Here is a 13,406-nt window from a genome sequence, read left to right as displayed (position 1 = left end):
TATTTCCATCAAGAATAGAGAGTGTACGCTAATTTGGTTTGGCATAGATATCTATATCTACATTTAACTTTTTTTTTTCTAAACTCTCTTTCTTTTCCAGAATGTCGTTTTATGTGATCATTGGTATCTTTCTCATATTTCTGTCAGAATTACACCACATGTACCTCATTATTTTGTAGTCCTTAATCTTTAAAATATTTCGCTAAACACTTTATAGATGTCACCAGAATTTTATTGATATGATGAAATCAAAGTTATCTACATAATTTTTGTGACTCTTTTCTTTTCTTACATCGACACTGAAATTTTGAGATATTGAAGCATAATGTTATGAATCATCTGCGGCATGCTTGGGAAGGCCATTGAGAAATTCAAAAAAAAGAAAAGAAAAGAAAGAATATATATATATATATATATATATATATATATGTATAGAATTCCTTGAATTCTTTTTTTATCTATTAGTCTTGGGAATTCCTGGAACCATACTTTCCTAAATATTTCGATTCTTCATTCCCAATAGTTCTGCAGCACTATTTGTTAATCAGCCCATTCTGCTCACGAAAAGATTTACCTTCCCATAAGTTCGTCACAAGTGGTTTGTCTTTTTCCCAATATTTTTCCAATTTTTTCTTTCTAAAGAAAAAATTTATCATCACTGAAAGTTTGATTCAAACCAATCTAGTGTTTTTTTTGTTGAATCCCGAATCAAAAAACCTCAATCATGGCTTGGAGATGTTGTATATGCACAAGAAACAATGACAGCTTTTGTTTTGCGTGTTACCAATGTGATCATTGTCATTGTGATTACTGTCTCAACCAGTAATTAAAAAATGGAAAGAAAAAATTGTCGCTTTCCAATAAATGAAGATGAAAATGAACAGTCATTGTATCCTTAACATAATTTTCACCATGATGTTTCTAGTGAAAATCTCAATTCTCTTTTCTTACCGCTTCTAGTGAGCATCTCAATTCTCTTTTTTCGCTGATTTTGCTGCTCTAATTGCTAATTTGTCTCTTCTTCTACTGTTTCTATTGCTGTTTCATTGTACTTTAATAATTCCGAAGGTTTCATTTTCATTCTCTTTGGAATAATCTTTCAATACATGCTGTACCAACCTTTCCTTGCCCTTTGAAAACATCTAGTGTATCTTATCTGGGTGTCTTTCATTTGAAGGCTCAAACTAAATTGAAATCTTCATCATAATCAATGCTATATATTGTCATAACAAGGTCATGACTCAAACCAATTTTGTGATATTTATACAAGGCGTTGGGTGTTTTCGAAGATACCACCATAGGAAGTGACAGATAGGCTAGGCTATCATTATAATTAAAACAGTTAGTTACTGACAGAGAACCGTCGATTTCTACTGAGTGTAGTCAACATATGTTATCTAGGATGATAATTTGATAGCTGTAGTTAATGTAAACAGTAGGATTGTTAGTAATTAATTGCAGCCCTCAACAGCAAGGATGCCCTCAATAAACAAAAATCTAAGTTCACCAATTTATCAACATCAAAAAAAAAAAAAAAAATCTAAGGAAATTGTATCCTGAAATTATATACTGCTGGTTTAAACATAATTCTTTCAATAAAATAATTCAATTTCTCATCGATGTTGGCCAACTTTCTATTATGCTTTGAGGCTAAACGCACTTCGCATCAGGACAAAAAAAAATTCAACTTCGGAATTTTTTTTTTTTTTGTAATTACTCAATTATCAAATGTTCCCTTTTTTTTTTTTTTGTGAAGAGGAATATTATTGATTTAATACAAAATGGCACCAAAGTCTAGCAGTAAGAAGCAGAAAGAGGTCATCAAGAAGGAAAAGCTCCAGGCTGTGGTTCTTACCGATGATTTCGAAACCAAGTTTATGCCATTGACAGCTACCACCCCAAGATGCTTGATTCATCTTGGAAATGTTCCTTTGATCGAATACACTTTAGAGTTCTTAGCCAATGCTGGAGCAAATGAAGTGTACTTGATGTGCTCTGGTAATCATGTGGAACCAATCCAGCAGTACATCGACAAATCTAAGTGGTCTTTGCCTTGGTCGCCATTCAAAGTCCAGTGTATTATATCTTTGGAAGCAAGATCTATTGGTGATGTGATGAGAGATTTAGATAACCGTTCCATTATCACTGATGATTTCTTGTTGATTTCCGGTGATGTCATTACCAATATTAACTTTGATGATGCTTTGAAATATCATCGCAAGATCAAGGAGTCAGACAGAGATCATATTGTGACCATGATCACCACAGAAGCCACTTCTAATCACAGATCCAGACCATTTGATGATGATCCTTCAGTATTTGTTTTAAATGAATCAAACAATAAATGTTTGTACTACGACGCCATTCCTCCGATCAATGGTGAGAAGTCACAAGTCAGCATCGACCCAGAATTATTGGAAAACATCGACGATTTCGTAATTAGAAACGATTTGATCGATTGCCATATTGATATTTGTACTCCAATTGTCCCAGCTATTTATTCAGAAAACTTTGATTTCCAACACATGAGAAAAGATTTCCTCAAGGGTATCCTAACGTTTGATTTATTGAAGAGATCTTTCTACGTTTATATTGCTCAACAAGAATATGGGGCAAGAGTCTCTAGTTACCTGACCTTCAAATCCATCACTAAGGACTTGATTCAAAGATTCATCTACCCAATTGTTCCAGAATTAAACTTTTACAATAATAATAATTTGAAATATGAATCAAATCATATTTACAAGGACAAGAAGGTTGTCTTGGCTCAATCGTGTAAAATCGGTTATAACACAGTATTGGGTGCTGATTCTTTTATCGATGAAAATACAGAGATTCAAAGATCCGTAATTGGTAACAACGTGAAAATCGGAAAGAATTGTTCGGTTGTTAACTCTATAATTTTCGATGATGTTCAGATTCAAGACGGTGTTACAATTGTCGATTCGTGTATTGGTGGCGATGTGGTCATCAGGAATAATGTCAGTATTCTCCATGAATCAGTGATTGGTGCTAACTGTGTTATAGATAATGATATGGTTATTGAACATGGTACCAAGATCATTGCAAAGAAGCCAGAAGAAGTAGATGATGGGTTCTTTTCAGAGAATGATGAAGACGAAGAATCGACAGATGATAATAAGCCAATCATCAAGGTCGAAAAGTTTGAAGAAATTGGCGACGTTTTGGTGGTGGGCCCTAATGGTGTTGGTTTCCGCTATGAAGAGTATGAATCTGACGTTGAAGATTCTTCTGATGCTGATTCTGTTCACTCACGCACAGAAACTGGTGATATCCATGCATTATATAAGTTATCAACCTTGGCATTATCTGATGAGTCTATTGCGTCTGTGGGATCATCTGTCGGTAAGAACAAGAAGAAGCATGGCCATAAACATCATGATTCAATTTCGGGATTATCCAACAAAAAGAGTGGTAGAAGCTACTCCACCGCTTCACAAATTTCGAATGCCGATGGCTCTAATTTGAACCCAGAAAAGCAGCGTTTGAAAGAAATTGAAGAGTTTTATGTTGAAGCCACTGCCACTATCGAGCGTGCTATTGATAATAACCATGATATTGACACTGCGGTTCTTGAACTTAACACTCTTAGAATGAGTATGAACGTTACATATTCGATGGTTAGACGCAGTACTTTGAACACTCTTATCTCCAAAATCACCAATTATGTCGAAACTAACACTCTCAAGGTGAATGAAGCTACAAACAAACTTTTTGGACAATGGGGGATATTATTCAAGAGACAAGTGTTTGATAAAGATGATGAGCTCGATTTATTGGATCTTTTGAATGAAATTTGCAAGAAAATTGACGCCAAGGAGGGTGATAATCATCAACAATTGAATGCCAAACAATTGCAATTCTTCATCATGAGACAATTCTATGATCTCGAAATATGTGACGAAGAAAACATTATTGAATGGTACAATGGATCGCAGAAATCTGAAGATGCTAGTAAAAAGATTGATAACAAGTATGTCGAACAGCTTATTGACTGGTTACAGAGCGCTGAAGAAGAGAGCAGTGAAGAAGAAGAGTCTGACGACGAAGAGGAAGAATCTGATGATGAGGAATGAAGGCAATAACTTTCATTTATTTTGCAAATTATTATTCTATACATCAGTAAATAGTGAAATCATCTAATAATTTCTATCTTCTTTATATTGTAAGCGATACGCTATCCTGCACGTGCTAACGAACTTTTCTTTTCTTTTCTTTTTTTTTCTGCAAAAAAATTTTCCTGATTTTTTTTTTTTTTTTTTTGATCTCTCTTTTTATATTCTTATAATTTGACACATACCAAGGCCAGATACCGGATAGAAAGATATATATTAGCTTGTTTACTGCTCACAGAGGATCAAAGTAAACTGCCTGATTATTATATTTTTATTATTCACTTATCTCTCTCCTGTCAATTAATCTATAGTCATGGCTGCCGGTCAAGGTCAAGGTCAAAAGAAGAAGTTTGAAAAGTTTGACCCCAATGGGGCACAATCTTTCACACCTGGTCAACCACAACAGCAGTATGGTGTAAACGGTGGTTATTATAACAACAATGGGTACAGACCAAACAATAACCAAGGTAACAGTGGGTTCAACAATAGTTTCCACCAGAAAAAACCAATGTCTTACCAACAATTCCAAACCGCTAATCAACCAAGAAAGAACCACACTGATAGCGTTAACAGTTCTGATTTTGACTCTTCCTCGGAACAATCGTCAAGATTGACCACTCCAACTCAATCCACCACATCATTGACAGCTTTGAACCATTCTATGCAAAAATTGCACGTTTCTCCATTGTCTGAATGTTTGGAAAACTTCAAGAACTCCAAAAACTTGGCTGATATTAGAAAGAACTCTGGTGATATCTCCGATAAGATTGTTGAGCACGGTTTGCCTTCGATTGATGAATGGGAACTTTACGATTTTATTAAACTTTTGACCACTTCTAAGTCTTCATCGGCCTTATTGAAAGAAGGGGCAATGATTTTATTGCAAACTTTGGTCTCCAGTGCCTTTATCGATAAACAACCATATGAAGCATATCTTATTAAGTTCTTCCCATTATGTCTCAACCAATTTATGGCTAAGGAAATCAACGTTGTTAAAGCCGCCCAAAAGACTGTCGATGTGCTCTATACTTGTATTCCATCCGTTTCTTCCCCATCAGTTTTGCTTAATGAATTATTAGCTTATTTGCAAAGTAGTGCCAAATGGAAGCCTAAGGTTGGTGCTTTAAAAATCATCAACAATATTATTGAGGATGCTAGCGCCGAAGTATTGAAGATGAAATTCCACGTCTCCATCCCAATCCTTAGTGATATTTCCAGTGATTTCAAGCCAGAATTGGCAAAAGAAGGTTTCAAGACTTTGACCAACTTTGTTAACGTTTTGGAAGATAACTTAGATTTGGAAAAGAACTTACCAGCTATTGTTGCTGCTTTGAACGACCCAAAAAAGATTACTGCATGTATCAATTCTTTGGCTTCTACTACTTTTGTTACCGAAGTTACCGAAGCTACTTTGGCTATCTTGGCCCCAACTTTGAATAAGTCCATGAACATGGCCTCCTCTTCCCAAGATCAATTAAGATTGACCATCACTATTGTTGAAAACTTGACAAGATTAGTGAAAAATTATAAGGAAATTGAAAACTACTTGCCAATTTTGTTACCTTCAGTCAAGAAGATTGCCCAGAACGCTACTTTACCAGAAATTAGAGAATTGGCCTCTAAGTCTTTGAAGGTTTTGGAAACTGCCGATGAATACACCAAAAAGCACGAATTCAATGGGGTTTTGAGTCTCGAAGAAGCCAAAAAGTACCTTGGTGAACAATTCAAGAGCAACAGCATTATTCAAAACTATGTTGCCAACATTGTCGCTGATTTATCCAATGTTCATAAATTGGAAGAATTGAAGCATTACTTGGAAGCTATTCTTAACGTCAAATCTGATGCCAAGCTCTTGGAATTTGCCACTGAAGAAGAAAAGGAAAAATACATTGCTACTATGATCCATTCCTTGAAGGAACTTTTCCACATTGAAGATGAAGAAGACATTTACGAAGACGAAGGTGAAGAAATTGTCAACACCATTTTCTCTTTGGCTTACGGTGGTAGAATGTTGTTGAACAAGACCAGATTGAGATTGGTTAAAGGTCACAGATATGGTTTGTGTGGTAGAAATGGTGCTGGTAAATCAACTTTGATGAGAGCCATTGATAACGGCCAGGTTGATGGTTTTCCATCTAAGGATCAATTGAAGACTTGTTTTGTGGAACATAAAGTCCCAACTGAAGATGAGAAGTCCACCAAGTTGGATTTGGTTTCATTAATTCAAACCGAAGAAGATTTCACTAACTTGCCAAGAGAAGAAATTGCCAAGGCATTGGAAGATGTTGGTTTCGATGAAACCAGAAGATCCCAAGCCCTTAACTCCTTGTCTGGTGGTTGGAGAATGAAGTTGGCTTTGGCTAAAGCTATGTTGATGAAGGCCGATATCTTGTTGTTGGATGAACCTACTAACCACTTGGATGTTGCAAATGTTGCCTGGTTGGCCGACTACTTGTTGGAACACTCTGAGATCACCTCTTTGATCGTGTCCCACGACTCTGGATTCTTGGATAAAGTTTGTACCAATATCATTCATTACGAAAGCAAGAAGTTGGTCTACTACAAGGGTAATTTGTCTGCTTTGGTTAAGATCAAGCCAGAAACCAAATCTTACTACACTTTGACCGATTCTAATGCTAAAATGGCTTTCCCAAGATGTGGGTTGTTGCAAGGTATCAAGTCGAGAACTAAGGCTATCGCCAAAATGGTGGATGTGACGTTTACTTATCCAGGAGCTCCTAAGCCATCATTATCTGACGTTTCATGTTCTTTGTCTTTGTCTTCCAGAGTTGCCGTTTTAGGTCCTAATGGGGCTGGTAAATCCACTTTGATCAAGTTACTTACTGCCGAATTAGTCCCAGATAAGGGTACCGTTGAAAAACATCCAAACTTGCGTATTGGTTACATTGCTCAACACGCTTTGCAACATGTTGAACAACACAAGGAAAAGACTGCTAATCAATATTTACAATGGAGATATAAGTTTGGTGACGATCGTGAAGTGTTGTTGAAGGAATCTAGAAAGATCTCTGATGAAGAAAAAGAAATCATGAAAAAAGAAATTGAAGTTGATGACGGTAGAGGACCAAGACAGATTGAAGCCATTGTCGGTAGACAAAAGTTCAAGAAATCTTTCCAATATGAAGTCAAATGGAAGTTCTGGTTACCAAGATATAATTCTTGGGTTCCAAAGGAAGTGTTGTTAGAACACGGATTCAATAAATTGGTCCAGAAATTCGATGATCATGAAGCTTCGAGAGAAGGTCTTGGTTATAGACAATTGATTCCATCTGTGATTAGACAACATTTCGAAGACGTTGGTTTGGATGGTGAAATTGCTGACCACACCCCAATGGGATCTTTGTCCGGTGGTCAATTGGTTAAGGTTGTCATTGCTGGTGCCATGTGGAATAACCCACATTTGTTGGTTTTGGATGAACCAACCAATTATTTGGATAGAGACTCTCTTGGTGCTTTGGCTATTGCTATTAGAGATTGGAATGGTGGTGTCGTTATGATTTCCCACAACAATGAATTCACCGGTGCTTTGTGTCCTGAACAATGGATTGTTGAGAATGGTAAGATGGTCACCAAGACCATTGCTTCTATCGATGAGGACAGATTCGAAGATGGTAAGCATGGAGAAGTCGCCAATAAGGTGATGGCTAGTGGTGAAGCTGCTTCTTACCAAAAACCAGATGATGATGATTCGCCAGCCAATATCAAGGTCAAGAAGAGAAAGAAGAAGTTGACCAGAAATGAAAAGAAGGCCAGAGACGAAAGAAGACGTCTTAGACATATTGAATGGTTGTCATCTCCAAAGGGTACACCAAAGCCTCAAGATACCGATGATGAAGATGAATAGATGATTTAAACACATCTAAAAAAAAACACTCATTCTAATTTTCTTTCAATCTCTTAGCATTTGTTAGATGATATATTTCTCAGCAATTGTTGAATAATATATTGGCTTGTTTTCCCTTTTTCCTACTTTTCCTTTTTTTTTTTTTGTTGCAATATTTTCATATTCTGGTTTTTCGAACAGCTCTTGATTTTTTTTCTTTTTTTTTTTTCTTTGTTTGTTTTTCTTTATTTACCATTGTCATACTATTTTTTCATATTATTGTTGAATTGTTTTTTCTGTTTTGATGGATAAATTAATATAAATCGAATAATACATTTGTTTCACAGCATTATCAAAAATATACTACGATCTATGTAAACATGTAAATTCTAGAACTGAAATCGCAAGATATCGATGTAAAATAGGGTAGTTAGTGAGAAAAGCAGAGAGAAATATCACACTCCACAAAATTAAGAAAAAGAAATCATTTATATTTTTGGGATTAATAGACTCTTACACCAATACCGTGTTGTAGTGATCCATGTGGAATACCAGAAGATAAATTTGGTAGAAGCATTATAGGAGGAATTGGTCAACATTACATTGAGCAGGACTTTGTTTGAGTCGATATATATATATATATATATATTATAGGGAAAAAAAAAATAATGATTGTGGTAAAAAAAAAAAAAATTCTAGTTTTATTGTTTAACTTCTGGAATGTGTTCTTCTTCAATAAACTCAATAGAAATTTTCTTTAGATTAGGTCTATTATCAAACAATTTTTCTTTCAATATTCTGGTCACATTTTCAAATTCGTTAATTGTCAAGACGTTTTCCCACCTCTGTTTTGGGACCAACAACTTCAAATTGTTGATCACATAATTTGGACCACTTGATAAAATTGATAGTTCCTCAATTGTGTAACGTCTTCCACTATTATTGTTACTCAATAATTTGCTCAAGACAGTATTAATTTCTTGCTCGATTTCCACGTAAGTGGCATCGTTTGCTGGCAATGCGCGATCAATCAACTCAAATACTGCAACTTTAAACCCATCAAAACCGGCCTTGATGATTAAGAGAGACACAAGCAACCCACCAAGAGGGTCTAACCAACTTACATTGAAGTAGATGCCCCCGGTGATGGTGATAAGGGCAGCAATCGAGGTCAATGAGTCGACTCTGTGGTGCCAGGCGTTCGCAAGTAACACATTGGAGTTTCTCTCAATGGCAACTTTCTTTGTAGCTTGATACAACCATTCTTTCACCGCTATGGAACCTGCAGCGATCCAAGCAGCATTGATATCTGTGGCATGAGCATGAGCGTGAGAATGACCCGAGGAGCTGTGAATATGGAATAATTCCTGATAGTGATGGATCACTTCAATAATGGATGCTGGGACCATTGGGCCCAAAATCTGGACCAATGAAGAGTAACCAATTGAAACCCCTGCCACTAACAAAAGTGAGCTAACCGATAACGAACCGAGCGATTCAATCTTCCCATAGCCATTAGGAAATAAGCTATCCGGATGTCTGGATGAGAATGAGATGGTGAAAAGAGTGAGAAAATCAGAAACCAAATCGGAAATCGAGTGAGCCGCATCTGCTAGAAGTGCTTGAGAATGAAACATAACCCCACCAACCCCCTTTGCCACGGCCATCCCGACGTTGGTCAAAAGACCAATGACGGTAATTCTCGCCCCTTTATTATTTATGAAGCTTCTGAAATTTATATCTTTTAATAATTCTGTAGAATGAGTATGCGAATGACCTTGACCACCAAGATGAGAATGAGAATGAGAGGGGGCTGACATGCTATTCAAATTATCATTGCTGATAACGGATTTCTTTTTTGGGGCATCTTCAATTCTGACTGATGTCGATGGAGAGTCATTACCCGAACCATTGATATACTCAAAATGTTTCCCCTTAACACCAAAGATAAGCTGGTCATTGGTTTCTGATTCGGACGATTTCAAATGAACATGATCATCTTCCATACACGGATCAGCAGAAGATCCATGAGAATGCGAATGCGCATGAGAATGAGAATCAGGATTCGATCTTGACACTGGTCCATGGCTGTGTGAATGTGATCTAACTTGCAATGATGATAATCTAATCACCCCAGTAAGCCTATAAGCAGTACCCTGATAGCTTCCCTTAACGAAGGTCATCTTCGGAAGTAGAATTCTCGAAGCCATCATGATTGTTACTATTTATTTCCAGACAGCCAAAATTCTCAGATTCTTTTGGTTATTTTTTTTTTTTTTTTGATTCTCTCTCCTGGGTTGTCCTATTCTTCTTTAAACACTGAAGGCTTTCCAGTATTTTAATGGAGAAGATGAATTTTCGTTCCTATCAAAATGACGCCATTTTGTTGTGGGGGTGCGATGTCACGTCCCTGGAAGTCTGCCATCCCGTCGTCCTGCGGGGGCTCGCAACAATTTTTTTTTTTGCGTACAGTGCGATGGGCTTTTACCCAGTTATTAACTCCTTGCTGTTCTGTTGAATTATTCACAGTTCAGGTAAATCAGCACCGCAGATATATGAAATCCATAAAATTGGTCTGTTTATTGGTTCATATAACAGGATCAGCATTTGATTGATCCACCATTGGATTAGCAAAACGAAAACCAAGGGTCTGATTCGATATGTATTTAAATTTTGGAGTGGAGAATTTAGTAATAATAATAACAATATGTAAATAAAGCTGCCCTTGCATTATCAAACACAAAAAGGTTTCATTCTCTTTATTTATTATATACCTAACAATGTAATATCTCATCAATAGGGTCTGTAATTGGCATAGTAAAGCACTGGAAATTTCTATGTTATAGGCTCAATTAATGAAAAGTCAATATGCCCTGTGAAAGCTTGTCTAAAGATTTCTCGACAATTTAACTTGAGCAAGAGCATTGTAGCATATACTTTTCCCCATCATAGCTTTCACCCAGATCCATCCATCTCTTTTGAACATCTGGTAGCTCTTCTCCCCAACTATTCTCATCAAATGGTGAACAAATCATTTTCGTCAATTTCTTTAAAGTGGAAATATCATCACATTTGTTTTCTCTCAACGTTTCAACAACTTCTTCCATAACCCAACTACTAGGAACGAATTTCGGATTGAATGACTTGGAAACCAAAAGACGCGAGTTATCACTCATAGTAGATTCATCAATCAATCTTTGATGGTAGATCTTCAAAAATTCAGCAATCTTGCCAGCAATTTCTTCTGTAGACCAACCTTTGGAATTTTGAAAATTCAAAGGAATGAATTTTTTTGCCAGTTCCAAATAATCATGCGATTGTGCTGGACTGTTAGTTTCAATGCCTCCAGGCTTTTTGAAAAACTCGATATTACTCAAAGTCACAAAAAACTTATTATAATTTATTTCAGTTTCCCACATCATTTTTAGCATTGGAGAAATCAATTCATCGTTATCCCCAGTATTTACCTTCGCCAATCCCAACCTTTTACCAAAAGTTTCAATATACGTTTTCAAAAATTCATCCTGATATTCTTGTTGTGCCATGTCAATGACTTTATTTGCCCTACCAATGATTTTGCCCTCTAACTCAGCATCAATATTCCCTTTTAATAAGCTCTCATCATTGACGAATTTCGGTCCAGCACCTATTAATTCTCCCAAATCTTCACCCAATCTTGTCAAATTCCACCAAACAGAACTTGGGACATTATCATAGCCATATCTGTTTTCTCCATCTTCACTATTCGGAGTATAACCAGGATTAAACTTATCCATTATTGCGAATGGTCCAAAATCAATACAGAGTCCCATAATTGAAGTATTGTCAGTGTTAAGGACACCATTCAAAAATCCATACACTTGGCACATTGCTGTAGTTCTTGCATTTCTTCTGACAATTTCTAGATATAGTTTATCATATTTCGTTGCCCCTCCATCAATAACTACATCACCTAGTTTACCTTCTCCTCCAAAAACATGTTCGATACAATAGTCTGCCATTTTTCGCAAGCCTTTCCTATCTCCTCTGGCTCGGTACAAATCAAATGTACCAACTCTGACCCAGCTTGGAGCAAATCGGGCAACTATCGCACATGACAAAGCCCTTTCTCTTTGGGCGTAGGTTTTTGTTAATGAAGTAATTGCCAAAGATCTGGTTGTTGGAATTCCAATAGCATTCAAGTACTCAGAAATAATAAATTCTCGTACACTGGATCTCAAAATTGCTTTCCCATCGGCAAACCTCGAGAATGCAGTTTTACCTGCTCCTTTTAACTGAATCTCGAACTTCTGACCATTGTCACCCTCTACTTCAAATAAATTGATAACTCTTCCATCACCTAATTGACCTGCAAACTGGCCAAATTGAAATCCAGCATAAGCTTGACTGTAAGGAAACGTTTTTTCAACGATTTTCTGTCCTCCCAAAATCTCCTCAAAATAAGTATTGTTTTCCTTGTTTAATTCATACTCGGCATTCAAATTTAGATCCTTCATGGCGTTGGGGGAAACTGTTAAGAATTTGTGTTGCTTTCTAGCTTCAGGTAATGAGTAGCTAAATGCCCCTGATAATAGCTGCCTAGGCTTGTGCAAATACAGTTCGCTCAAATACTTATCATACTTCATGCCACCTTTGATCTCGACTGAGTGATCCTCCAATGGTGGTTGTTCATTATTCTGATACTTCTTTTGGGAAAAATCGGCCATCGAATCATAGCTCCGGCCCGGGATTTTGAGATCATCAGGAATCAAGTGGTATGGAGCAAAAGGAACCCTTATATCTGCCGCTAAGTGCTTTGTGAATGATGGAGGTTTGTACTTGTCAATTAGCGAAACATAACTGCTATCACTCATCGTTGTTACTGGTGAAGGTTCTTCAGGTTTCACTGAATAAGACCTAATCAGATTCAGTGCTTTCAAAAAAATGTTGTGTCTTGTGCTATTCGAGACGGCTCTTTTCTTATTGACTGTTTGTCTACCAACAAATTTCTTATTAATAACCCTATTCATCACTTGAATGTTTATCTATGATCCATTTGAACGCACAAAGAAGCCAAAAGACGGAAACAAAAAAAATAAAATTATTTCTTCACTGTCAATAAATTGTTCGTTTACCTTTAGAGTATTGCAGAAGCCACGTAATTTATTAGTTATAAATTAAGAGTGTGTCCTTTATATGTTTTCGTTGCTCCTTGTTCCAACTCATCGAGCTTCTCTCCACAAAAAGAAAAAAAAACACACACACAAACACACCAACGCAATAACCACACATTTTGCATATATCAGTAGAAACATGCAGATCTCTTATTATTATTATATCAAAGTTTTAGGGCACTCCAATTAAAGCACTTCAATATCTAAATCAAAGAAGTCAGGGAATATTGTGAAATTTCGTACGTGTTATGATTATTAGCGTTTATTGCAGTA

General features: G+C 36.4%; 4 protein-coding genes across 4 annotated transcripts; 2 read left to right on the top strand and 2 right to left on the bottom strand. All coding sequences in view use genetic code 12, as the record gives it.

Annotated features, from left to right (window-relative positions):
* Positions 1-1,781: 1,781 nt before the first annotated feature.
* On the top strand, positions 1,782-4,097 carry GCD6 (translation initiation factor eIF2B catalytic subunit epsilon; the record flags this gene model as incomplete). The annotated part of the gene is made up of 1 exon (XM_064997893.1): positions 1,782-4,097. The coding sequence occupies one exon, from the start codon at positions 1,782-1,784 to the stop codon at positions 4,095-4,097; it is 2,316 nt and encodes a 771-aa protein (XP_064853965.1).
* A 352-nt stretch (positions 4,098-4,449) lies between these two features.
* On the top strand, positions 4,450-8,001 carry NEW1 (New1p; the record flags this gene model as incomplete). Its single annotated transcript, XM_064997892.1, has 1 exon — positions 4,450-8,001. The coding sequence occupies one exon, from the start codon at positions 4,450-4,452 to the stop codon at positions 7,999-8,001; it is 3,552 nt and encodes a 1,183-aa protein (XP_064853964.1).
* Positions 8,002-8,681: 680 nt separating this feature from the next.
* Positions 8,682-10,193, bottom strand: DASC09_042920 (cation diffusion facilitator family transporter; the record flags this gene model as incomplete). Its single annotated transcript, XM_064997891.1, has 1 exon — positions 8,682-10,193. The coding sequence occupies one exon, from the start codon at positions 10,191-10,193 to the stop codon at positions 8,682-8,684; it is 1,512 nt and encodes a 503-aa protein (XP_064853963.1).
* Positions 10,194-10,886: 693 nt separating this feature from the next.
* FMP40 (Fmp40p) lies at positions 10,887-12,989 on the bottom strand (the record flags this gene model as incomplete). Its single annotated transcript, XM_064997890.1, has 1 exon — positions 10,887-12,989. The coding sequence occupies one exon, from the start codon at positions 12,987-12,989 to the stop codon at positions 10,887-10,889; it is 2,103 nt and encodes a 700-aa protein (XP_064853962.1).
* Positions 12,990-13,406: the final 417 nt, after the last annotated feature.

Source organism: Saccharomycopsis crataegensis (assembly GCF_037102585.1).
Source record: "Saccharomycopsis crataegensis DNA, jcf7180000000084, whole genome shotgun sequence".
NCBI lineage: Eukaryota > Fungi > Ascomycota > Saccharomycetes > Ascoideales > Saccharomycopsidaceae > Saccharomycopsis > Saccharomycopsis crataegensis.
Note: the sequence above shows the minus strand (reverse complement) of the source record. Positions and strands in the feature narration are given on the sequence as shown.